General features: G+C 41.9%; 1 protein-coding gene and 1 pseudogene across 4 annotated transcripts in view; both read right to left on the reverse strand.

Annotated features, from left to right (window-relative positions):
* Positions 1-24,089, reverse strand: part of ZNF385D (zinc finger protein 385D) — a 442,245-nt gene extending 418,156 nt beyond the window's left edge. Inside the window, exon 1 of one of the 4 annotated variants that reach the window (XM_063922204.1) lies at positions 23,752-24,089. In XM_063922204.1, the coding sequence (XP_063778274.1) occupies positions 23,752-23,773 (22 nt within the window). In that variant the 5' untranslated portion in view covers positions 23,774-24,089. The remainder of the gene's footprint in view (positions 1-23,751) is intronic. The other 3 variants (XM_063922205.1, XM_063922206.1, XM_063922207.1) reach the window with 3 other exon arrangements.
* On the reverse strand, positions 8,544-8,662 carry LOC134929912 (5S ribosomal RNA; annotated as a pseudogene).
* Positions 24,090-26,504: the final 2,415 nt, after the last annotated feature.

The raw sequence follows: 26,504 nt of genomic DNA on the forward strand, positions 1-26,504 counted from the left end.
CAATCTTGGCCTGTTGCCTTGTCCTTTATAGTATAATTGAGTATATGCCCTCAAGCTTTTTACAGTACAATAAAATCTTGGCCTGCTGTCCATTTACAGTACAATGAATTTTTTGGTCACAGCCTATCTAAATCACAATAGAATCTTGGCTTGTGTCACACGCCAGAGGCGGCGTTTGCCGCGCTTACCCCTGCGTGCCTGCTGGTCTGTGTTGCGGCCTCCGCCTTCGGTGGTCCACGGGCTCCGGCGTCTGGCTGGCGCGGCTCCCGGCGGTTCCCCGGGGCAGGGGCGCCGCCATGACACCCGGCATCACGTGGGCGGGGAGCAGGTGACGTCATCAGACTGTTCCGCCAATCCAGCGGAGGCGGGAGATTCAAAGTCAGACGCCGGGCAGAGCCTCGGCGCCTAAGTATCGTCTTTTCCCCTGAAGTGGATGCCAGTGCTCTTGTTCCCGGCGAGTCTCTCTGCAGTTGTACTCCAGTGTCTCCGGCATTTCCAGGTGCCAGTTGCTGCACAGTTTCCAGCGTTCCCAGCGGCTGGTGTGTTCCTCTGCGGTCCAGTCACCAGTGCTTCTTGGAGTCAGCGTGGGCTGCGGGCTAAACGCCGCTCTCAAGTTCTACAAGTCATCAGTGTCTTTAAACACCGCTCTCAAGTTCCATAAATCATCAGTGTCTTTAACCACCGCTCTCAAGTTCTATAAATCATCAGTGTTTTAACCACCGCTCTCAAGTTCTACAAATCATCAGTGTCTTTAACCACCGCTCTCAAGTTCTACAAATCATCAGTGTCTTTAAAACACTGCTCTCAAGTTCTACAAATCATCAGAGTCTTCAAACACCGCTCTCAAGTTCTACAAGTCATCAGTGTCTTTAAACACCGCTCTCAAGTTCTACAAATCATCAATGTCTTTAAACACCGTTCACAAGTTCTTCAAATTATCAGTGTCTTTAAAAACATTGCTCACAAGTTCTTCGGTCAGCAGTATCTTTTAACACCGATCACAAGCTCTTCAATCATCAGCATCTTTAAAGCATTGTTCACAGTGTCTTTCACCATCACTCACAAGTACTTCATTTATTAGCATCTTTAACATTGCTTACAAGTTCTTCGATAGGCCTGGACATTCCCCCATAAGTTCCCTCGCTGCTTTGTGACATTGTGTTGCTCCCTTCCTGCAATAAAGTTCTTCAATATTTTCACCAAGCCTTACTGTCAGAGTCCTATATGAGGAAGACCTATATCAGGCCATCCCTGTTCCGAACCCAACTGTGGTTCCTCCTCCCTACCATCGGAAGAACCCCCGAGTTCACAACACAACCAACCTAGGTCAGTGACAGTATACTCAGGCCTCATGGACCCGGGGGATCGGAACCCAGAGGCAAGTACCATCCAGGACCTGGTTTCCCGAGTTCAAAGTCAGGAAGCAGCACAGAGCCAGGTGATGCATTATCTCCAGGAATTATCTGGCCGGCTGGATCAAATTCAGGCTTCTCTGGCTTCAGTAGTTCCGGCCCCAGTTCCAGTACCCGCTCCAGTGGTTGTCTCTAGTAATGTCCCATCCTTGTCTGGAACCAGGTCACGCCTTCAGCTCCCTACTCCTTCTCGCTATAATGGGAATCCAAAGAATTGCCGTGGTTTTCTCAATCAGTGCGAGGTACATTTTGAACTCCTTTCACATAACTTCCCTACTGATCGGTCCAAGGTGGCATACATTATTTCTTTGCTTGAGGGTTCAGCATTGGATTGGGTGTCTCCGTTATGGGAGCGATCTGATCCGTTGGTTTCTAGTTACACCAATTTCATTACATCATTCCGGAGGATCTTTGATGAGCCCGGCAGGACGACCGCTGCCTCTGCAGATTTGCTCCGTGTCCGACAAGGCTCTCGTTCAGTGGGACAGTATGTGATTCATTTTCAGACCATAGCCTCAGAACTGTGCTGGAATAATGATGCCTTCCGGACTGCCTTTTGGAACGGGCTCTCCGATCGTCTAAAGGACGAGTTGATCACTAGAGATTTGCCAGATTCCTTAGAACAGTTGATCTCGCTCTGTGTAAAGGTGGATCTTCGCATGCAGGAACGAGGTGGCGAGCATAGTCGGTCAGATCGATCAAGGGTCCTATCTCTTCCGTCTAAGCAAACGGTTATTCCGAGTCCTGACGAACCCATGCAGATTAATCGATCTTGGCTGTGCCCAGAAGAACGTCAGCGTCGTCGTGAGGGTAGACTCTGCCTCTACTGTGGAGCCGCGGATCATTTTCTCAAGTTTTGCAAGTCTCGCCCGGGAAACGGGCAGTCCTAGCTTGTTCCGGAGGAGTTGAGCTAGGGGTTTCTTCTAAACCTTCTCAGACAGTGGACTTTTTACTCTCCGTGTCTCTGTTTTCTGAGTCAATAGCCAAACCCGTTAAGGCTCTGCTGGACTCAGGGGCTGCAGGGAATTTTATTTTCCTTTCCTGTGCCCAGAATCTGGGTTTTCAGTTACGGTCGGTCGAACGACCTATTACGTTGACTGCTATCAATGGTACCCAAATTTCTAACGGTCTGATTTCAAGTTGTACAGTGCCAATCAAGCTGCAAGTGGGAGCTCTGCATCAAGAACACCTGGAGTTCCTAGTGATTTGGGAGATGCCCCACGATCTGGTTCTTGGCCTTCCTTGGCTTAAACTTCACAACCCTCACGTCGACTGGAGTTCGACACAAATAATATCTTGGAGACCATTTTGTCATTCAAATTGTCTCACTCCTGTCTACCCGCTCTGTGTATCTTCCAAGTCAGATGAAGGGCTCATTCCGGAGGCCTATCGGGAGTTTTCAGACGTGTTCTCGGAACAGGCGGCCGATCAGTTACCACCGCATAGACCCTGGGACTGCCCCATTGAGCTCATTCTGGGGAAAATGCCACCTCGGGGTCGCACTTATCCCTTATCATTACCCGAGACCCAAGCTATGTCGTACTATATCAAGTCTAATCTGCAGAAAGGATTCATCCGCCCCTCTACCTCCCCGGCGGGGGCGGGTTTCATTTTTTGTGAAGAAGAAGGACGGAGGGCTGAGACCATGTATTGACTATTGTGGTCTAAATGATGTCACTATTAAGAATAAGAATCCTTTGCCGCTCATCATGAATTTTTTGATAGAGTTCGCGGAGCCCGAGTCTTCACCAAGCTCGATTTAAGGGGAGCTTATAATTTGATACGTATCCGACAGGGGGACGAATGGAAGACAGCCTTCAATACCAGGGACGGGCATTACGAGTATCTGGTAATGCCGTTCGGCCTCAGCAACGCCCCTGCCGTCTTCCAGGGATTCATTAATGAAGTCTTTCGGGATATGCTATACCTAAGTGTAGTGGTATATTTGGATGACATTCTGATATTTTCTAAGAATCTCACAGAATACAGGTCAAAGAGGTACTTCTTCGATTGCGAGAGAATCATCTTTATGGCAAGATTTCCAAATGTACCTTTGAGGTCCCTTCTATTCCATTTCTTGGTTACATAATTTCGGGCACGGAGCTTCGTATGGATCCAGAGAAACTCCCTGCCATTCCGGACTGGACTCAGCCTCTTTCCTTGAAAGCGGTACAACGATTTCTGGGTTTTGCAAATTACTACCGGAAATTCATAAAGGGATTCTCTACCATTGTGGCACCTATCACTGCCCTAACCAAGAAGGGTTCTGACCAAAGTCATTGGTCCTCTGAAGCTGTAGCAGCGTTCGCTTAGTTGAAGGCAGCCTTTATGTCCGCTTCGGTACTTCAACAACCAAATTTTTCAAAACCATTCTTTTTGGAGGTTGATGCTTCCACGGTAGGCATAGGTGCCGTGCTTTCGCAGTACGCTCCAGACGGGAAGTTACATCCATGTGGTTTCATTCTCGCAAGTTCTCTCCTGCTGAACGGAATTACACCATTGGAGACAAAGAGCTTTTGGCAATAAAATCTGCCTTGGAGGAATAAAGATATCTTTTGGAAGGTGCTAAACACCTAATTACAATTTTCACTGATCACAAGAATTTGCTGTACCTCAAGACGGCCCAATGCTTGAATCCCCATCAAGCTAGATGGGCGCTCTTCTTTACTCGATTCTCATTTGTTATTAAGTACCGGGCTGGGACTTTTAACACCAAGGCTGATGCTTTATCCCGTTCCTTAACGGCTTCGGATGAGGAGAATTCTGTTGAGAAGGCTTTGATTCTCAGTCCAGTTTCTATGTCAGCGGCTCCCACCGCTCTGGGTCCTCCTCCTGGGAGAATGTCTGTGCCAGCTAAATTCCGACCAAGGTTGTTGCAGTGGGCTCATATTTCCAAGTTTTCCAGTCATCATGGAGTTCAAAAGATGTTGGAGTTTCTACGAAGATCTTACTGGTGGGACACTATGAAGAAGGATATTCAAGGTTATGTCAACTCATGTCCTCAGTGTGCTCAGCACAAAATTCTTCATCTGCCTCCTGCGGGGTTGTTGCATCCACTGTCCATTCCTAAGAGGCCTTGGACCCATATCTCTATGGACTTTGTCACCGAATTGCCCCTCTCCAAGGGTCACAATACCGTCTGGGTAATTATTGACCGTTCCTCCTCGATGGTACATTTTGTACCTTTGACCGGGTTACCATCAGCTCCCAAGTTGGCTTTGTTATTTATCCGGGAACATTTCCGCCTGCACGGGTTACCTCAGGAAATCGTCTCTGATCGGGGGGTACAATTCACTGCAAGATTCTGGAGAGCTCTCTGTACGGCCTTACAAATAAAACTCAAGTTTTCATCCGCTTACCATCCACAAACCAATGGGCAAACTGAACGCGTCAATCAAGATTTAGAGACTTTTCTCCGTGTTTATCTCTCTCCCTCGCAAGATGATTGGGTGGAACTGTTGCCATGGACCGAGTTTGCCCATAATCATCTGTAACACTCTTCGACTGGTGAGTCCCCATTTTTCATTAATTATGGATTCCATCCTCAAGTTCCAGAATTACCCATTTGTCTCAGAAGGATGTTCCTGCTGCAGCCTCTACTCTCCGGCACTTCAGTCAAATTTGGAGTCGAGTTCATGCTAACCTCAAGAGAGTCTCCGGACGCTATAAGTTCTTTGCGTATAGGAAGCGACGAGCAGCTCCCCAATACAAGGTTGGTGACAGGGTATGGCTCTCTACCCGCAATCTTCGGTTAAGGGTGCCCACTATGAAGTTCGCTCCGAGGTTTATTGGTCCTTACCCCGTGTTACAAGTCCTGAACCCGGTTGTCTGCAAATTGGGATTGCCTTCCCACCTCCGGATACCAAATTCCTTCCATGTCTCTCTCCTTCGCCCCCTTATTTTAAACCGGTTCCATTCAAAGTCCCCGAGGCCAACCTCTGCAGAGACTGAAGCTGGAACGGACTTTGAAATCAAAGCTATTCTTGACTCTCATTATCTTCACAAGAATCTACAGTATTTGGTGGAGTGGAAAGGTTTTGGCCCCGAGGAGAGGAGCTGGGTCAAGGCTACTGAAGTCGTGGCTCCCCGACTTGTGCGGATCTTCCATCCCAGACATCCAACCAAAACCTGGAAAGTGTCCGGGGCCACTCCTGGAGGAGGGGGTACTGTTACACGCCAGAGGCGGCATTCGCCGCGCTTACCCCTGCGTGCCTGCTGGTCTGTGTTGCGGCCTCCGTCTTCGGTGGTCCGCGGGCTCCGACGTCTGGCTGGCGCGGCTCCCGGCGGTTCCCCGGGGCAGGGGCGCTGCCATGACACCCGGCATCACGTGGGCGGGGAGCAGGTGACGTCATCAGACTGTTCCGCCAATCCAGCAGTGGCGGGAGATTCAAAGTCAGACGCCGGGCAGAGCCTCGGCGCCTGAGTATCGTATTTTCCCCTGAAGTGGATGCCAGTGCTCTTGTTCCCAGCGAGTCTCTCTGCAGTTGTACTCCAGTGTCTCCGGCAATTCCAGGTGCCAGTTGCTGCACAGTTTATAGCGGCTGGTGTGTTCCTCTGCGGTCCAGTCACCAGTGCTTCTTGGAGTCAGCGTGGGCTGCGGGCTAAACGCCGCTCTCAAGTTCTACAAGTCATCAGTGTCTTTAAACACCACTCTCAAGTTGCATAAATCATCAGTGTCTTTAACCACCGCTCTCAAGTTCTATAAATCATCAGTGTCTTTAACCACCGCTCTCAAGTTCTACAAATCATCAGTGTCTTTAACCACCACTCTCAAGTTCTACAAATCATCAGTGTCTTTAAAACACCGCTCTCAAGTTCTACAAATCATCAGAGTCTTCAAACACCGCTCTCAAGTTCTACAAGTAATCAGTGTCTTTAAACACCACTCTTAAATTCTACAAATCATCAGTGTCTTTAAAAACCGTTCACAAGTTCTTCAAATCATCAGTGTCTTTAAAAACATCGCTCACAAGTTCTTCAGTCACCAGTATCTTTTAACACCGCTCACAAGCTCTTCAATCATCAGCATCCTTAAAACATCGTTCACAGTGTCTTTCACCATCACTCACAAGTACTTCATTTATTAACATCTTTAACATTGCTTACAAGTTCTTCTATAGGCCTGGACATTCCCCCATAAGTTCCCTCTCTGCTTTGTGACATTGTGTTGCTCCCATCCTGCAATAAAGTTCTTCAATATTTTCACCAAGCCTTACTGTCAGAGTCCTGTATGAGGAAGACCTATATCAGGCCATCCCTGTACCGACCCAACTGTGGTTCCTCCTCCCTACCATCGGAAGAACCCCTGAGTTCACAACACCCCCAACCTAGGTCAGTGACAGCTTGTAGCCCATTTTTAGAACAATGGGTTCTTGGCTCACAGCCTATCTATTATAGTACAACACAATCTTGGCACACACCATTTACAATGGAGTGGAATCTCGACTCATACTGTGTTATATTTATAATACAGAGGTATCTTGACTCACAGGCCATGAAATATAATGCTATAGAATCTTGGCTCACATTCCATTTATAATGCAATGGAATCTTGGCTCAAAGCCCATTTATAATGCAATGGAATCTTGGCTCACAGCCCATTTATTATGCAATGGAATCTTGTCTCAGAGCCCATTAATAGTACAGTGGTATTTTGGCTCACAGCCCATTCTTTATAGTACAGTGGTATTTTGGCTCACAGCCCATTTATAGTACAGTAGTCTTTTGCCTCCCAGTCAATTGTTAGTACAGTGATAGCGTGACTCTCTGTCCATTTATAGTGCAGTGGTATTCTGGCTCACAGCACATTTATAGTGCAATAGTATTTTGGTTTAGGGCACTTTTCTATTACAGTGGTATCTTTGTTCACAGCCCATTTACTGTATATTTGTATCTTGACTTTAAGTTCATTTATGATACAGTGGTATCTTGGCTCTCAGTCCATTGTGAATAAAGTGATTTCTTGGCTCACAGTCCTCTAATATTAAGTACAGTGGTATCTTGGCTCTCAGTCCATTGTTAGTATAGTGGTATCTTGGGGATGCATTTAGTATCCTGCCTGTTGGGATGCCGGTGGTCATGTAACTGACGCCGGAATCCCGACACCACTCAGGAGACCGGCGCCGGATCACCAACAGCCGACATCCTGAAGGTGAGTATCAGGGTGGGGGTTAGGAAAGGGCCCAGAGGGGGGTTAGGGTTAGGCACTAGGGGGATTGAGGTAAGGCACTTGGGGGTTTAGCCCTATCTGCCACCCCAAGGGTTAGCCCTAGTCTCCATCCCCCGAGGGTTAGTGTTAGGGTAGGGCACAGGGGGTATAAATATCTTGACTCATAGTTCATTAATAGTTCAATGATATCTAGGTTCACAGTCCATTTATAGTACAGTGTTTCATGGATATCTGCCCATTTATACTACAGTGGTTCACAGCTCTCCTCCCATTTATAGTATTGACTCTCTGCCCATTTATAGCTCAGCGGTATATTTATTATGGTACAATAGAAATTTGGCCTGCAGACAACTTACAGTGCAATAGAACAGTCCATTTACAGTACACTGCGATATTAGCTTATAGTCTATTTAAAGTACAAATGAATCTTGGCACACAATTATACAAATGTCTAGCAAACAATTGGATTGTGAATCCATAAATATATTTTCCATAACTGGGTTTGGCATATGTAACTGAAAGCGTGTTAAATCACAGTTATCAGCTGCAGAAGCTAGATATAAGATAAAATATTTGATTCTATCTGCTTGACCCACTGTAGTCCAAATGGAAATAAAGGGCCTTCAGTGGTGGTTGTTAATGCATATATAGTAAAGGGGAAAGAGAAGGAAAAAAAAAATGACCTTTGTTGGGAGCACTCCCACTTGGAAACAAATAGTATTATGGATAATGAATAATAGTATGAAAAATGAAGTAATTAAAATGTAACCTTTAATTTTATTATACTAAAATATTGGTACACCAGTTATATTGTTTCACTATATTAGGGGCTAATCAATGTAAGCCACCTGGTAAGGCTAAATTGTGAAGATATCGATGAAAAATACAAAGCATTAATCGACAGGCACAGAGTACTTGGATATATGGAATTGGTACTATAACCAAAATGGTGCCGTCAAAAAAACCTACAACACCTGGTATTCCTTAGTGGTCCACCACCTAAGTACTGACCAGGCCCAACACCGTATTGCTTCCAAGATCAGACGAGATTGGGCATACGCGGTGTGGTATGGTAGTAGATCAACATTGATCTGGCAGTTTCTACCACTAATATATAGATGGCAGAAGGTTATTGGTAAGTACCTTGTTACCAAATTGACCGAGTAACCTCTAGGGAGAAAATATATGTTTAACCATCATTGCACCAAATTGTAACCCAAATCTGTAGGTATACGTGGGTTTAAATCATGTGGTTAATGGTTTCTCTGCCCGCAAGAGATGCCTGTATGTTTCATTATGTGCTGTGCAGCACCTATGAAAGTTGGGTTTGCACTGCGAATAAGGCAGATATAGATCACTGTTTTACTGATAACATGCCACGGTATTAGTATATGATCCAAAGAGAAATCGTCTCTATTGGTTAATTGGATCACCCTATTAAAGGAAAAACAAAGGTTATTGTGAAATTATAAATTCAAAGATTATATATAAACCTCCTATTATATCATGATCAAAAAATATATGCAGGACCAAGAATGATATAAAAATTGTTAGGAGGAAGAGAAACAAACTTGAAGAACAGACAAGTTGTATAGCAGTCTCAATTATCCAATTAAGAGCTGATTGATGCCATAGTGCATAACAGAGTATAGGTGTTATCTTTGAAAATAGGAAGATTTTGTCACAATAACTTATGAAGCATGTATCCACGGTGTATCTATAAGGTGTCCGTCTAACATGTAATGGACGGACAGAACTTGCCAGAATGAACCCAGAAAGGGGACATATACAATAATCCCCCGAAACAGATCATATGCTAGGTGATTTTTTCAATACATTTTGCTATGATATGCACAATAGTTTTTATATTCCAAACAAAGAACTTGCATATGAATAGGTACTGATGCACTGTCTAATGATTACTGGCATAACATTTGCCAGAGAGACCAATGCACACTGTTTCTTAATTGTGTATGTGCAGTTGCAAAGTAAGTTTGACGTGAGAAAAAGTAGCAGATGGGACAATGCATTAATTAAGTTTGCCCGCTCTTAGTGCGCCGTTGTCTGCTGAGCTCCGGCGTCAGTGAAGTCTGAAAAATAACATCTCCTGCTACTGAGAGAGCGATAAGCATATGGGGACAGAAAGAATACTTAAGTGTCCGTCTGCTCGTGCCGCGCCGCTGACCGCCGGGCTCCAGCGTCCGTGCTGCCTCTCTAATCTCCTCTCCTTGTGGTCTCTGGTCATGTGAGCGTACTCATCATGATCCTGCTGTTCACCTCCCAACGTACGTTTCACAGAATTAGCTTGTTCACGGGTAGTGTGAACATGTGGTGTCAGAATCAGGCTTAAATCTATGTGATTAGCCAATCAGGATTATACCTGTATAATTATGTTAATGCTGACATGGTTTGTGCGAGCTTCAATTTAATTAAATGAATAGAATGGGTAACTTCAGTGTCCTGCAAGATATTGGTGAATTAGGATAGCGAGGGGGTTTAATTGTTGAATCCTGATAGTATATAGTAGTAGTGCATGAATGTTGGTAATGAAAAAAAGAAAATAAAAATAATGATAATAATAAAAAATATAAAATATAGAAAAAAATGTGAATATAAATGTAATTATAATTATAAAACTGAGTTTAATTATTCATGGTGCGTGAGGGTTGATAAAATTAATTAGATAGTAATGTGAATTAGAAATGGAGTGTAAGTGATTAATTGGTGGGTTTGGCTGTGCGTAATTGTAAAGAGTAGGAATAAAATAATTTGTGTATAATAAGAGGGGGGGGGGGAGGGGAGGGAGGGGGAGGTTATGAGAATAATGATAAGAGGGATGCTATAAACTTATATAAATGATATACCAGTGTGTATATGTGAATGCTGCTATTATAAATATCAGAGAAAGAAATAGGTGAAGACTTGAGGTGCTGATGTAAAAGAAGTGGTTGTTAATGCAGCCTGGACTTCATCTTCTTTAAGTAGCGTGAATGTGTCTTGACCATGCCCTCTTTTGAACGCTACTATTTCAGGGACATTGTATAGACCCAAAGTTCTGAAGAATTGTGAATAAATTCTCACTGCTCATATAAGTAGTTATTCAACAGCAAACAATACAGTTGGCCAAGCCATTGCAAATAAAACTCAATCAATAGTTTGATGTTTAATATTTAGATTACAGCTGGAGATATTATGCTCATGTGGTATGCGATTGTACCATAATCAATCACCATTAGAAAACATATTAGACGTGTATCTGTATAGCTAAAAATAAAGGAGGGCTCCTATATATTATTTTATGTAGTTATTAAATAAATCAATTATATATAATTTATAGTGCTTTCATTAAGATTAGAGTGCCTCAGCAGCAATTATAATTAAAGAATGGTTGAAAAAGTATAAATGAATATACATTATATTTGTGTATTGTGAAACTTATTTATAGCCTCCAGGTTCATCAAATGAATTTCTTAAGTAGAAACTTGCATCATACTGGATGAAACAGTGCGTAGAATAAACATATTCCAGATTTTCTTCATATAAATCAAAATATTATACTTAAATTGTAGTCAGCTATAAAGAAAAATGTTTTGCTGTGTTTTGACAGAAAGCCAAAATTTCCTTCTCTGTACTGTTTACCTGTCCACATACATTCAGTAACTAGGCTCTCCCTGCTTGACACTTTATACTTGTTTTTGGCAGATTACCTCAGGGGAACTCATTTGTCTTATTATATTTTTATAATCAACATTAAAGTCTTATGCACACTGACGTTTCAGTTGCATATGAGAATGCATGCCAAGATACAAATGTGTTTGACATGTGGTTGCTCTACAATATTTTTATTTGCATATGTGAGGTCATAGGCAGGGTCGGCAACATAAGTCTTGGGGCCCAGTACACAGATATCTGCCCTCCCCAAATACCCTAGTTGACCCCACCTCCAGACATCCCTCCCTCTTCTCTGTGCCAATACATGCATCACCAAATGCACACACAAACGTGTGTGTGTGTGTGTGTGTGTGTGTGTGTGTGTGTAGATAGATAGATAGATAGATAGATAGATAGATAGATAGATAGATAGATAGATAGGTGTGGTGAAGGTGCCAGGACCCAGGGTGACTTTGTCTGTAAGGACAGTGGTGGGGCTACAGGCACCTGCTGCTTTCTTTCTGTCAAAGTGATGTGCCTGATGGGATGCTGTTTTTCCTGCTTCCTACTGGGCTATGGGCTGCTTGGAGCTCCTCGGTAGGGGCAAAAAGAGACAGGGAAGGGCCAGCACAGTGCAGCATCATGTGTTATTAAATCAGAACGTCCACCGGTACCAGACCAAGCGGTAGGTAACTTGTTGATTGGGACATGTTGATTGTCTGCTCCAACCCGGCGGGCGGAGCGAATGGTATAAAAATAATTAATAGCCCATGCAACCACTTTTTTTGTGCTCCTGGCTCTCGGGGCCCCTCTGACTCTCCATGCCTGGTACAGGTATCCCCTTTAAAACCCCTGTTGCCGGGCGTGGTCATAGGAGGTCATTCCCTTGGCCTCTGTGTGCTGATTCAGAATTCCGTGCATCTTAGCTGCATCTCTGTTTGTGGCTGAATGGGCATAACTGAGTTTGCACAACTGTACTCAGCATACTGTCAAATATCTGCATTCAGTCCCATGCAAACCTCTCAACATTTCAGAATTCGGGAGCAGGACAACTGTGCCAGAAAAGGGGCATGGCCTGTGTGAAAGTGGGTGTGGTTTCACAGCAGTGCCACGAATGCAAGCTACACCCCCCGTTTCATCACTGTGAGCTGCTGGCATGCCCTCTCTTCCTCTATCTCCTATCTTTTCACCGCTGCTCTACTAAGCAGAGCAGTGAGTGACAGGAGCCTCCCAACTGCCCCCCCCCCCCCCCATCGTGGGACACACGGCCCGTGGGTGGGACAGTCCCCAAAAAACGGGACTGTCCCACAACAATTGGGAGGTATGGAATTGTGGCTGACTTGCATGTATCTCTGATGTGTCTAACTGGCAGTAAATGCAAGGAATGCCCCAATACACTGAAATTAAAGTAATAACACAAGCGGGTACTGTATTTATAGGCTTACCATACTACCTCTTTAAACCAGGACATTGATGAATTACACAGGTTCTGTGGCTGATTAAAACCAGATACAATGCAGGCTTGAAGTCAGCCAGCCACAGAACCTGTGTAATTAATGAGTGTCCCTGGTTTAAAGGCAGTACGGATGGTGTAATGGTTAGCATTACTGCCTCACAGCACTGAGGTCATGGGTTTGATTCCCACCATGGCTCTAATTGTGTGGAGTTTGTATATTCTCCCTGTACTTGCATGGGTTTCCTCCCACAATCCAAAAATATACTGGTAGGTTAATTGGCTCCCTACAAAATTAACCATAGCGTGAATGTGTGTGTGTGTACATGTGGTAGGAAATATAGATTGTAAGCTCCACTGGGGCAGGGACTGATGTGAATGGCCAAATATTCTCTGTAAAGCGCTGTGGAATATGCGTGCGCTATATAAATAACTGATAATAAATAAAGGGATAGTATGGCAAGCCTATGTATGTAGACATGGAAAAAATAGGTTCCATTGCCAGATCTATTTATATTTTGTTATAATAACATTAAAAACTCTAGTAAGAATCAGGGAGTATAAAGCCTTAAAGAGTCAGTCTAAGTTCAGTTAAGAAAATAAAACCATTAAGCATGTCGTTTCTCAGCACATAAACATACTTCCCAACTGTCCCAATTTTCACGGGACAGTCCAGTTTATTTGGGGACCATCCCGCAGTCCCACCCGTGGGTTGCAGTGTTGCACGGTGTGTGTGTGTTTGTGTGTGTGTGCGGGGGGGGGGGGGGGGTTGGGTTCAGTTGGGAGGCCCCTATCACTTGCTGCCCTGCTTAGCAGAGCACCAATGAATAGATGCCAAATGGACAACCTGATCAAAATTTGGGTTGCACCTCCAGTTTGTAGAATTTCATTAACTATAAGAATGGTCCTGTCACTTTTTACCCTCTCTCCATGATTCTTTTCATTAGTTATTCTGTTATCTAATCTATTGGACTCTCCTCTATTGGAAATGGCTATTAAGAAAAATCTCTGCCATAGCATTTCACAAACACTGGAGAGTAAATGTTTAAAGTAAAACACACTCTATTATACAGTATGTGTTAGTTTTTCCAGACAACAAATCCTTTTTTGAAAATCTGTTATATATACACCAGTATGGATGGTGTAATGGTTAGCATTACTGCCTCACAGCACTGAGGTCATGGGTTCGATTCCCACCATGGCCCTAACTGTGTGGAGTTTGTATATTCTCCCCGTGCTTGCGTGGGTTTCCTCCAGGTACTCTGGTTTCCTCCCACAATCCAAAAATATACAGGTAGGTTAATTGGATCCTAACAAAATTAACCCTTGCATGAATGTGTGTGTGTATTCATGCGGTAGAAAATATAGATTGTAAGCTCCACTGGGGCAGGGACTGATGTGAATGGCCAGATATTCTCTGTAAGCACTGTGGAATATGTGTGTGCTATATAAATAACTGATAATAAATATTGCTGAACAAAATAAAAAACAAAGTTAAGCAGTAAAAACTATATATATGTATACATATGCGAAAGCCCTCACTCACTGATTGACTGACTCATCACTAATTCTCTTACATCCCGATATGTTAGGAAGCTGAAATTTAACAGGTATTCTTCAGGTGAGAAATAGGAAAACTATGTAATTAGAATTCTAATAAACCTCTGCTAAGGGGATGAACAGGGGGTTGACAGTTTGATCTGATTGTCCATTAGGGCATTATCATTCATTCAACGCAAGCCACGCATTGGATTGAACCTCCAGTGTGTAGAATTTAATAAACTACAAAAATGGTCCAGTCACTTTTTACCGTATCTGCTACTGGTGCTCCTCTTGGTAACGCCAAGAACCATGGATAAATATTTACTTACATTAAGATGTCTCAAATTTACATCTCTAAAGAGTTACCAAATTTTTAATACTCATTTATATTTACAACCGTGAAAAATAGAAACTCCCTGCGAAGAATGGGTAGAACAGCTAGTGCTTAAATAAAATGTATAGTATATTATAACAGGTTGGGATCATGTAACCGGCGGTTTCCCAACCACCATACCGATGGCGGGATCCCGGCTTTTAGATTTTGCCAGCACAATAAAAAAAAAACATTTGAATTGCGACTCATGATCTCCCGTCACTTCAGACAGGAGATCAGGCGCGCAAAAACAATTGAAACACCTCAGTTATATCATAATATGAACTGGGAGTACTATGTTGCATGGGGTGATCACCATGCCGACTACCAGGGACTGGTGGGTTCCCACCATACCTATACCCCTCAAGGGGCTTTGCTGCACTTGCCCCTCCCCCCATGCCGGCATCTGATTGCTGGAATCCTGTGGTTGGAATGGTGACCAGTAGGATCACGCGATGCCAACCCTGTTGCATAATGTGTACTCACAGCCTTACAATGTAACAATGTAACGTAATGTGAACTAGGGCACTACTGTGGTTTATAAAATAAGCTAGGGGACAGGGGCCCCTTCAAAATGTTGCTGTGGGGTCCACAAAGTTGTGGCTATGCCCCTGATAGTAGGACATGACACCTCCCTGAGGGCATATTGTACTTGCCAACATGTTAAAACTTAATTTAGCACACTTTCCCAAAGAAGAATATATGTGGTGGGGCCAGCAAATCCCATGAATTGGCTACAACCTCTGCAAGACCATGCCAATCATGTCATCACTTTACAAGGGAGCGTGGCTACAATTACATCATCTGCCAGGAATAGCGTCATCTCACCTCCCCATCCGGTACATTTCAATAGAAGTGCCCAACTCTTCCAGAAGTCAGTGGCACTACACAAAAATTTGTGAGTCTACTGGACATTTCCAGGAAAGTTTGCTAGCTTGTCTCTGGGGCAAGTGTAGGATTTGTTAGTGTATAATAGAATACTTAGAATACATCTGAATTATCCGAAGGAAAAACAAAGGGTTATTTTTATTGCTGTTCCTCTCTTCTATTTCCCTCTCAACCCTGTGTGACGGGTTGTGTCATGATATCATACCTCCCAGCATTTTGGCTAGGGTAATTCTGGACAAAGTGCGCATGCTGAATACATGCATATATAAAATGCCCCCATGACATGCCACATCACTTCTGAAGCAAATGCCAGCCTTATGTAAAAGCTTTGGCTGCCTGCAATTATATTACTTTACTGTTAGTGTTACAATTGAACAGAGAACACAGAAGTTGAATATAAAGAGCTTAATAAAACATTTTAATAAAGAAAAAATGTATACTGTATATTGCATTTCTTTGAATAAGTATCGCTGGTTAAAAAGAAAGAAGTTGGCTAGTACACACAATCATATTTCTATCAAGGTTAATCACATTTATATCATACTTTTTATAATAAATATTCAAATATCCTTTTCCCTGTCTCTCAAGATACACATCACAACACAGATGCAGATTGCCGTATTCAGGGCAAGCCAGACGCGACAAGTGTGCCCGCGACTAGGACATGTACACGATTAAGTATGAGCACCTATAGGAATACATGGGCCATGTACGAAGGCGCGCCTAGGCGTGACTACATCAGTAACTCACACTTTAAGGGGCGATTCAATTAAAAATGATAGTTGTGCTTGCGATTCTGAAACGAGATATCACAGCCTATACTGTATCCTTGCAACTCATAGGAATAGTAAAGTTGCCAAGTTTACAGAAAAGGACAATTACAGTATGCCTGCCGTTGAACATTACGTGATGCTTGGTGGTACTTTAACATTATTGAATTGGCCCCTAAGAGAGCAATCAAAATAGCAAAATGGCAGAACCCAAACATTAAAAGTTGAAATCAAAGATTTATAAACATATAAAGAATCTATATATCCTTACACATGTACGATGAAATGCCTTGTGAGAGATATTTTCTCATGAGGAGGCTTAGTAGCACTTTTGCTTGATTTCACTGACATGCCCAATAATGGGGGTCTTTCCGAGTTGATCACTCGCTGCCGATTTTCGCAGCGCGGTGATCAGGTAAAAAAACGGCAAAACTGCACAAGCGTATGCATAGCAATGCGCACGTGCATCGTACGGGTACAAACAGCATCGTTGCTGTGCAATACTTCTAGCGACTAATCCATTCACACAGCCGATCGCAAGGAGAGTGACAGGAAGAGGGCGTTTATGGGTGTCAACTGACCGTTTTCTGGGAGTGGTTGGCAAAACGCAGGCGTGACCAGGCATTTGCAGGGCGGGTATCTGACGTCAATTACGGGACCTCCGTCGCTAGGATCATCGCACAGGATAAGTAACTTCAGGGCTGGTCTTCTTTTGCACAAAATGTTTTTGTTCCGCTTGGCTGCACATGCAATTGCACACTTGCAAAGCGAAGATACACTCCCCCGTGGATGGCGACAATGCGTTTGCACGGCTGCAAAAAGTAGCTAGCGAGCAATCAACTCAGAATGAGGGCCACTATTTTATAATTTGGAGACTTGCATATTGTTCCCGTTCTTCTGATCTTTTTGAAACATTAATAGAGAAATGTTCACTTTTTTACTTCTACATTTTGTTTATGCTACAAAGTCTGCACGTAAGACCACGATAAGCTTGTAAAAAGATAAAATAAAAATTCCAAATACTTTAACTTCATTACAGCTGCTGCAATCCGTTTGTGCTTGCCAAGTTTTCTAAGCAGTGAAGAGCCATTTCAATTTGGCCAGAGACAAAGCAGGAAAAAAAACTTTCTTTTAAAATGCATTTGCTATTATCTTGCAATAAAACAATCTTTTGCATTGGTGCAGAGCCACAAAACTCACTTTACTAACATAGACCATACCTGTTAAATGAGTGGGAACTGTTCACATGACATAGTGTATCACCAATCTCTCATCCTAAACCCTCTGTACCACGCTCATTGTCTACCCCATCTGTGTCACCCCTGCCTGTCTGCCCCTCCCCTTTAGAATGTAAACTCTTACGAGCAGGACCCTTTTCCATCAAGTGCTTTTCCTTCTCTTATTTGAAGTATTTTCTACTCCATACTACCTTCTATGGTACCAAATCCCTAATTTTCTGCCACCCTGACATTTATTTCAGTGTTGTTTGCTTCTTCAGCTATGTTTATATGCCTTGCACTTGTCCAATATTGTCTTGAATTGTAAGTCACTGTTTCTAGTTTTGCTTACTTGTTTATGTACTCTGTAATTGGGCGCTGCGGACTCCCTGTGGCACCATATAAATAAAGGATAATAATAATATTAATAATAATAATAATAATAATAATATCCCATTGGTTGCTGTGAGAGCTTGGTTTAAAGAGGACATATCACATTTGTAAAACATGATGCTATAGAATTAATATTGTGTTCATTCAGCACATATTGGGGCTGATGCAGAGGTGGAAGTAATTTGGACATATACTACAGTCACTGAAAAAATCCAGTCAACCATATGCAGTGTTGTATGCAATTTCAGTTGTGTGTCTGCAGACCTAATCATCAGCGTGCATTTACAGCTACCCTATTCTACAGTCAGTGGCATAAGTTTGTCCTAGTCGCCCGGAGGCAAGAAAAATATTGGTGCTTTCCCCCCCCCCCCCCCCCCCCATGTATATAATTTGCTCCTGCATAGTAAGCCTGCAGATTCTAACTATATGAAGCTACTACAAAACCATTGCAACTAGGCAGATCTATGTAGGGGTCCAGCCACACACTACATAGATCTGCTCAGTCACTCACAATGCTGATTATTTATCTGACAATTAATTTGCAAGTGTCATATCCATGATTAGAACCCGCAACCTATTACACTGAAGTATGCACCTTACTGATGGAGATATCTGCTGTTGCATAGGAAGTATGAGAATTCTAACTATATGAAGTTACTTGTAATTGTCAGAGAAATAACTTCATATAGTTAGAATTCTCATGCTTCCTTTATAGGAGCAAATAGCTTCATCATTAAGGTGTCTGCTTCCAGTATATCCATAATAAAAAGGGTGTGATTTGTAAGGTGTAGTGGCTAGTGGGGAAGTCGGCTACAGAAGAGTTAACGGCTGTTGTCAATTAATTTAATTGATTAATGTTGCTGAACACACAGAACAGGAGGAAAGGTGCCCCTTCAAAGCAGGAGCCCGGCGGCAGCTGCCTCCGTTGCCTCCCAGAGTTCTGTCGTCTACAGTACGTGCAATAGATACATTTCCTCAGAGGTGCGTTTCTGCTTACATGCAGGGCTGATGCAAAGTTTCTTGGCACCGTAGGCAAAACTTCAGCCTGCTGCCCTCCTACCCTATCCAACACCCCATACACCAAGGGCTAAATGTAATAGCCTGCGAGAACCAGAAGTGCTGAATTTTGTGCGAGTCTGGATGGATTTTTAAAGCGGCAATCATTAACACAACATAACCAGGTTGGTTTTACTGTGTGAATGATTGACACTTTACAAAATCCCGCACTTCCTGCTTCTCGCAGGCTATTACATTTAGCCCCAATACCCACTTCGCAACCCCTTAGTAGAAAGTGTGGAGCTGGCATCTTAGACGTGTCACAGCTGCCACCTGTATTAAGTTCAACAAGGATGCCTCTCTCAGAGGATGCCTCTATCAGAGACATAATTAATTTTGTTATATGTTGTCTCGGGGTGTCCCCCAGGTCTCAGCATCCTAGGCAGCTGCCTAAACTGCGTAGTGGTAAAGCCAGTCATGCTTACATCCAACACTGCATATCCTCATTTGCATTTCAACCCAGTTACACCTTTCAGTCAAGTATACAGTATGTGATGGTAAAGCCTATGACTTTCTATCATCTGTACGTGTGTGTGCACCCATTCTCTGAGTGTGAGCAGTTTAAAGTCATGCAAGTTTACACTCTGCAAACTGATGTATGTTCGGTCATTTACCAGCCTCACTGTGTACATTCTGGGGCTGATTCCAGTTTGAATACACCTGCAACCGTTTGTATGGACAGCCACAGCAGCCTGATCACTAGCTTAGGCTGATGCGAGAATCTGCTTGTGAATGCAGTAATTCTGTGTGACTGCATGTGGAAGTCTCTCCTGCCCACTATTTTTACATCCACACTGCAGCCATCGTCTTTAGTGTCTGGACAAAGGGTCAGTAAGATACAAGCATCCCACCTCCATTTGTATGCTACTATAAAGCATGAAAGTCAGCCTCCATGCCCATGACACTTAAGTGACACTCCGAATCAGAGCCGTGTTTTCGATTGGTTGCTATGCAGTCACCGCCCAGAAATGCCTATTTCATGGATAGTTTGTCAAAGGACAGATCAATAGCTAAGTGCACTGTTACTAAAATAACTTACTGTATAGCCAATAATACTATAACAAAGTTCACAGCAGCACAGAGTAGTTCAGAATAAGAGAGTGATGATTTTGAATGAAGTTTTGAATTGTCCGCTTTGGTGATTAAGTGACGGCAGAAGTGGCACAATCTCATAATGCAAGGAGAGGAATAGAGGCAAGACGGAAGCTATACACTGAGATTTAGAGAGAACTCAATTAGCCGCTGTAATTTACCACAGACTATTTGAATACCCGGGGCTATTCAATTAGCCCTGAAGTCAGCCCACAAGGCTGCAGTTAACTGGGATTTTTTTTTCGAGCCTGAGCAAGCTTGAAAAGGAATCCCTGATAAATGGTTTGTTTTCAGATGTATTGGCTGTGTTGTTAACATATAGGTCCGGGAACTTATCTCGGATTCTATGGGTAATGCCCTTTAACAGTTAAGTTTCTGGGCGAGCAGAAGGGGCTCTAATTGAATAGCCCTGGGCTTCAAAGCCTGAGTCTACTATCCTTTTCACCCCATGTAAATTAACAGGGCTAACTAAATTCCCCTCTTACAGTACATAGTGAAAGAAACGGAGTTCCACAACAGGACAAAATAATCATGTTCTGTCAGACTACGACATGAAGATTGCGGTGTCAAATGTGCCTCTATACAGAGTTTCTATGTTTTATCTTGTTGCCTTTTGATTTGTAGCTTTGTTTCAGGAGTGTGATAAAAAGCAAAGTGTTGACAAATCATCAATTTGACAGTGACTGCTGTTCTTGTTTGGCAGGAAATTGGTTGTGATGTACATTACAGCACGGAAACTTAGTTTGGCTAGTTTGAGTGATGCTGGGCTGTCAAAAATATTATAATCTGAGACCCTACAATTACATTTTAAAAATAACAACTTCAATACTTTTTTCAGTGTAAACCTTCTTTAAAAAAAAAAGTACTGCAAACTTAAAAAGTAAAAACTGTCATCCTGTGACCAGAAAGTATTAGAATTGAAAAAGAATGATATATTCCAAAAAGAAGAGTAATATTATTTTACAGAATACCACACCTCTGGTAAAGGGAGAACGCTCTCACTTAAAAACAAACCATGAAAATGACATACTTGCACAGTGACAAAACACATATTAAGTTACACATTTTGTATTGTGAGTCCCTTGTCACAACCACATCTAATAATATTTTCATTATAACTCAACCTTTTCAAGCTTTGACACATATATGTCATATACCAGTTCAGTGTGAAATCATAAATGTTTGAATCAGAGTTAACCCTTCAACCCTAAAGCATGTGATTACAATATGTGGATTTTCCCAATGGTCACATTTGGCACATCACCACATTGAGGAGTACAGTATAATTCACAATAAAGTAGTATTACTCGTTATGTTTGCTTTTACACTCGTGACATCAAAACATATGCTGATTTCACTGTTCCATTAAAATGTTTACAATAACTGTTTTCTCTTTTATGTGAACTGTTACAACAGCATATTCAATGTACTATATAACAAAGTTATCATTGGTACATTTCATGTATAAATATATGATGTGATATATCATTTCAGTTCCCTTATATTTACACTAGGTAGCAGGATTCAGCACCTCTTGGTTTCCAAATGCATTGGGAACAACTCCAGCACTCTAAGGATTAAGTCACTGACCTCTGTCTTCACTGGCTAAGAAATACCATATAATTATATTAAAATATTGCTTGCAACTTCAAAGCAGCTGCATGTAAAAACATTGAACAGCAAATATGATGGAAAGAGTAGAATGTACTAGAAATCACAGGTAACTTGTCCAATGTACAGCCTGAATATATGTAATATTAAGACTTGATTCATGATCTGCGATTCAGCAATTTTTGTATATTACTTTGGCTAGACTCCTACGCCATAAGTTAATTATGAAATGTACCATTCATTCTGCCCTAAACATGTTTTATAGAACGTGTACAATAATCCTTGACAGCATTCAAAAATAATTGCTCATGGATGATAGTGAAGAGTGTGAAATCTGACAATTATAAGAATGTATATATAGTTTATGATGGATTTCAGTGCAATGGACTCAAAATGCAAGATCTCAATGTTTCAAGCCATCCTTCATTTGCCCTTCAGTGACTCAGAATCTACAGTGCTATTAGTACAATTCCATCACAAATAGTTTCCAGTATTTTATATTATTTTTTCTTGCTATCATTTTTCAACAGGAAATGCTGCTTGCTCAACCTCTCTCCTTCCCTCCTATTGTTTTACACTACTTTAGCAAAGAATGATCCCAGATTGAGTAAAGTTACTATTAGAAATTAGTTATTATTAGTTTACACTCAATTAGCAAACATTGTATTTTTGCAGATACTGTACAAAGCAATTCTCTGAACATTAAGTTTTCCTAGAAAACATACAATTTTCTTGTTATACTGTAGTTACGCCCTTACTAACAGTAATGCATGTGTCAGTGTTGTGTTTGCCTATTGCTACAGCTGTTGAATCAGGATTTATAAATGTGAAATGCATTATATACAACAGTATTCTAAATAAACATATAGTACTGCATTATATAATTGACTTATAGCAGGTGAGCTTCTCACAGGTGAATTTTCTCACCTTAATTGCTCATCACTGACAAATAGCTATGCCTAATTCTCTTATGCACTTGGAATTATAGATTGTCTTTAACTCATATAAGTCTTAAATGAATACAGTACTCTATGAACTCACTTTGTTTCTTGCAATGAAAATAAGCTCTTTGAAATACCACACATTGCGCTAGGACTCTATAATAGATGGTGTAAGGTTAGTCTCCTAATGTACAAGTATAAGCCTTACTTTATTTATGGTACTCATACTTCAAATATAATACATCACCAACTACTGTAGTACAGGGATTTCTGTATTCTTTTGTTTTGGTTCGTGTGCTTATTTCCCAGGAAAACTATAGGTTGCTATTTGAGTGAAAACATTAGCATTATTCATGTAATTAAGTTTTGTTTTAGAAAACATATTTTTTTAGCAAACATGCATCGTGCAGGCTTGCTAACAGAGAATAGTGTTAATTACTCTAAGTAGCCAATAAAGGGTTATGTGACAATTAAACATACAGTACTGGTAGCATAACAGTGTTTGAGTAATGGTTTACTATACTATAAGTGTAAGTGCTTGTATTGCTGTAAAACATCTTACAGCTACAGCCTTACAGTGCTAGAATGCAGCTTATAGTAACTGGTAACAGAAAACTACAGCATTTGTGTCCAAGCAAGAAATGTGCTTTATGTATTTGAGTCGTTTTTCAAACTAGAATGAAACCACATTCCTCCACAGTACACTATTTAGAAGGCAGAGCTCTTAATATAACAAATAATTGTATTATTATGACTGTACTTGTATCCAGAGCAATAAATAATATTCAATGCTCTGAATTCCTTTCCAACACAGCATTACAAACTAGGGGGAGGGACAGTGGAATTAAGCAGCAATTGCTTATTTACATGCCATGGAGAAAAAGCTTGTTCACTATAACATCAACTTTTTTTTTTATTTTTTACTCAAAGTTTTAGAAGAAAACAAAACGTAATGTATCATAACTTCATTGAAACAGGCACCGGGACTGCCTAGCACCCTACTCAGAGAAAATAGCTACATTTAGCCATTGCAGATCGGTGCATGCATGCAAACGACACAGAGACAATATATAAACCGCAAAGTAGTCCAGCAGCTAAATGCATAGAATGACTATGCAGACGTGAAAACAGCTACTTTTCAATGGACAAGTTGAAACATAATGAAACATAACGCAACACTTACCAAAATACATTATGTTTCTCATTCCAATCACAAGATCGCTGATGTCTATTCTGCATTAACTCCAGCACCAGCCTGTCATGTGAAGCAGGGATATCTCATTCTTCAGTAGGTGGAAACACAGCCAGCCTTGTAACAGTGATCAGTGGTTCTGTGCAGCACCGTCTTATCCCTGTTCCAATCCCCTGTCTGATCTAGCACTTATGCTGCTGCCTGCACGCTGCACTGCCCATTCTTACTGGGATCTGACTCCTCCTTGTCATGTCCTTGCCTCGCATGTGACATCAGTTCTAAGACTACTACAGAGGGATTTTCCTCACTTTGCTTCACATGCTCCTTCCTTAGAGGTGTGGTAATATCCTGGCTAGATAGAGGTATGTCTTCAGGAGCAGTATCTTATCAACCTGTTTGTCATGTGCCATCATTATTAATCTTTTCCTACTCCAAACAAAAGGTTAGTGTTATTGTAATTGCTGAGGCTCAAATGGGAAATGCATGCAAGGGGAAAGTTGATAAGATAAATAATGCAATTAGTAGATAGCACCACTTACAATCAAAACAATGAGATAACAGATAATGTACAGTTTGTAAAACTACATGCATAGGTCACTGTTCTTGTTTTTTTTATTGGTTATATTATCAGAATTATTTTTGCTCTTTTTTTTATTTGCTATTTACAAGTTATGTAGGAAATGTCCTGTATTGTGAACAACACTGATTGTAGTGGTGATAATCCCTCTGCAAGTGAAAGTAAAATGAATCACTGGGTAGTAGTAGTAAGGTTTACCAGCATAATTTTTTTGTGGATTGCTCCAAATATACTGTTAATTCAAATTATCACTGCAGGTGTCTGTCCCAAGTAGAGATGCTTGAACCAGGTTGGGTATCAGAGTTTAAACAGTTCCATGAATCAGTTTAATAATTCACCAGAATTTCTCACATAAGTGATCAACTAAAATAATGTAAAAAAAAAAAAAAATCAAAGAGATTTGAACATTCTTAAATTGGGTTGGCCATGTTCAAATCTGTTTAATCCTAAATGTAAATTTTCACTGGTTTTCATGGTGATCCTCAAATGCTAGCAAGGAACAGTGAATAGTTATAGTGGAGCTTTTAGATAATAGTTGAGAAGACAGCTAAAGCCTAGGGTGCAACTTTGAACTCTCAGTATTATCTATTATTGCAGTGATCATAGCCATTAGTTTTAGTTAATAAATATGTGCACTTTATACAAGGTGTAAAATCCACCAATTGCCTTAAATGCAAGAGGTGGCCATTGTTTATCGGATTCAAAATGAATAACAATGTGACTATTTTTTCATACAGTAGTTTTAATATTTTAATTATTTCTGTTAATTTATTTTTTTAAGTAAGAGAAATCCTATAGACGTGAAGGAGACATCCATATTGTCATCACTAATTTGTTTTATTTAAACTGGATTAAATAGTTGCTAACATACAGTACTAGCTGCTTTTTTAGATCCATTTCTCTTACGTCCTAGAGGATGCTGGGGTCCACATTAGTACCATGGGGTATAGACGGATCCACTAGGAGCCATTGTCACTTTAAGAGTTTGAGAGTGTGGGCTGGCTCCTCCCTCTATTCCCTTCCTACCAGACTCAGTTTAGAAAATGTGCCCGGAGGAGCCGGTCACAGCTAGGGGAGCACCTAGAGCTTCTTTAGTTTTACTTTTTTCTAAGAGTAGTATAGGCATAGGGAGGCTGCTGGCAACAGCCTCCCTGCTTCGTGGGACTTAGGGGGGGAGTAGTGTACTTAGGGGGGGGGGGAGTAGTGTCCACCCTGCGGGGTCTGAGCCACTATCTCCGCTGACAGGACACTGAGCTCCTGAGGGTGATGATCGTTAGCCGCCTCAGGCAACCACCATTTTCCTGACACTGACAGCAAGCAACTCCAGCTATAATGTGCGGTACCAGGGGGTTGTAGAAGGCTGTGTAAACACTGTGTAGTCTATTAAGGTACACAGTAAGCGCCAGGTATTTGTATTATAGCTACCTTGGGAAGCGCTGTGTGTGGGTTGGCTCCAATCTCTGTTTCTCTGTGGCATACTTGGGGGGAAACTGTGTCTGACATTTTCCTGTGCATGTGTGGGTGTTTGTTTCTCACATAGCCATGTCTAGGGACTCTGTGTCTTATGCTGCAGAGGACATTTCTTCTCAGGAGGAATCCATTCCATGTACACAGGCATGTAATGCATTGTCTCAGATCCCTATTGCTGAGCCTGAGTGGTTAACCTCTATTAAGGGAATGATCTCTCAGATCTCTACTAGGGTAGCTCATACTGAGACTGAAACTCAGGTTTTAAAGAAGTCTATGGCAGTTTGGTCAAGTTCTGTTCCTATTCCTTCAAAATCACCTAGCATATACCCACAGAAACATGCACTTGCCCAGATTATGCAAGATGACACGGATACCGACTCTGACACAGCACACGGTGATGGGGATGTGCTGAGGGGGGCAGCATCCCTTGCAAAGGGGGTGCAGCTCATGATTGAGGCCATTAGAGATGTGTTAAGTATTGCTGGCACAACACCTGAGCAGGTTGAGGAGGCTTACTTCACAGATAATAAAAAAGCCTCGCTAACCTTCCCTGCGTCTAAAGAATTAAACGCTTTATTTGAAAAATCCTTGGAAAACCCAGAGAAAAAAATCCAGATTCCTAAAAGGATTCTGGTTGCTTCCCCCTTCCCTGAGGAAGATAGAAAAAAATGGGAAAACCCCTCCTACAGTATATTCA

The sequence above is a fragment of the Pseudophryne corroboree genome, chromosome 5, assembly GCF_028390025.1.
Source record: "Pseudophryne corroboree isolate aPseCor3 chromosome 5, aPseCor3.hap2, whole genome shotgun sequence".
Classification (NCBI taxonomy): Eukaryota; Metazoa; Chordata; class Amphibia; order Anura; family Myobatrachidae; genus Pseudophryne; species Pseudophryne corroboree.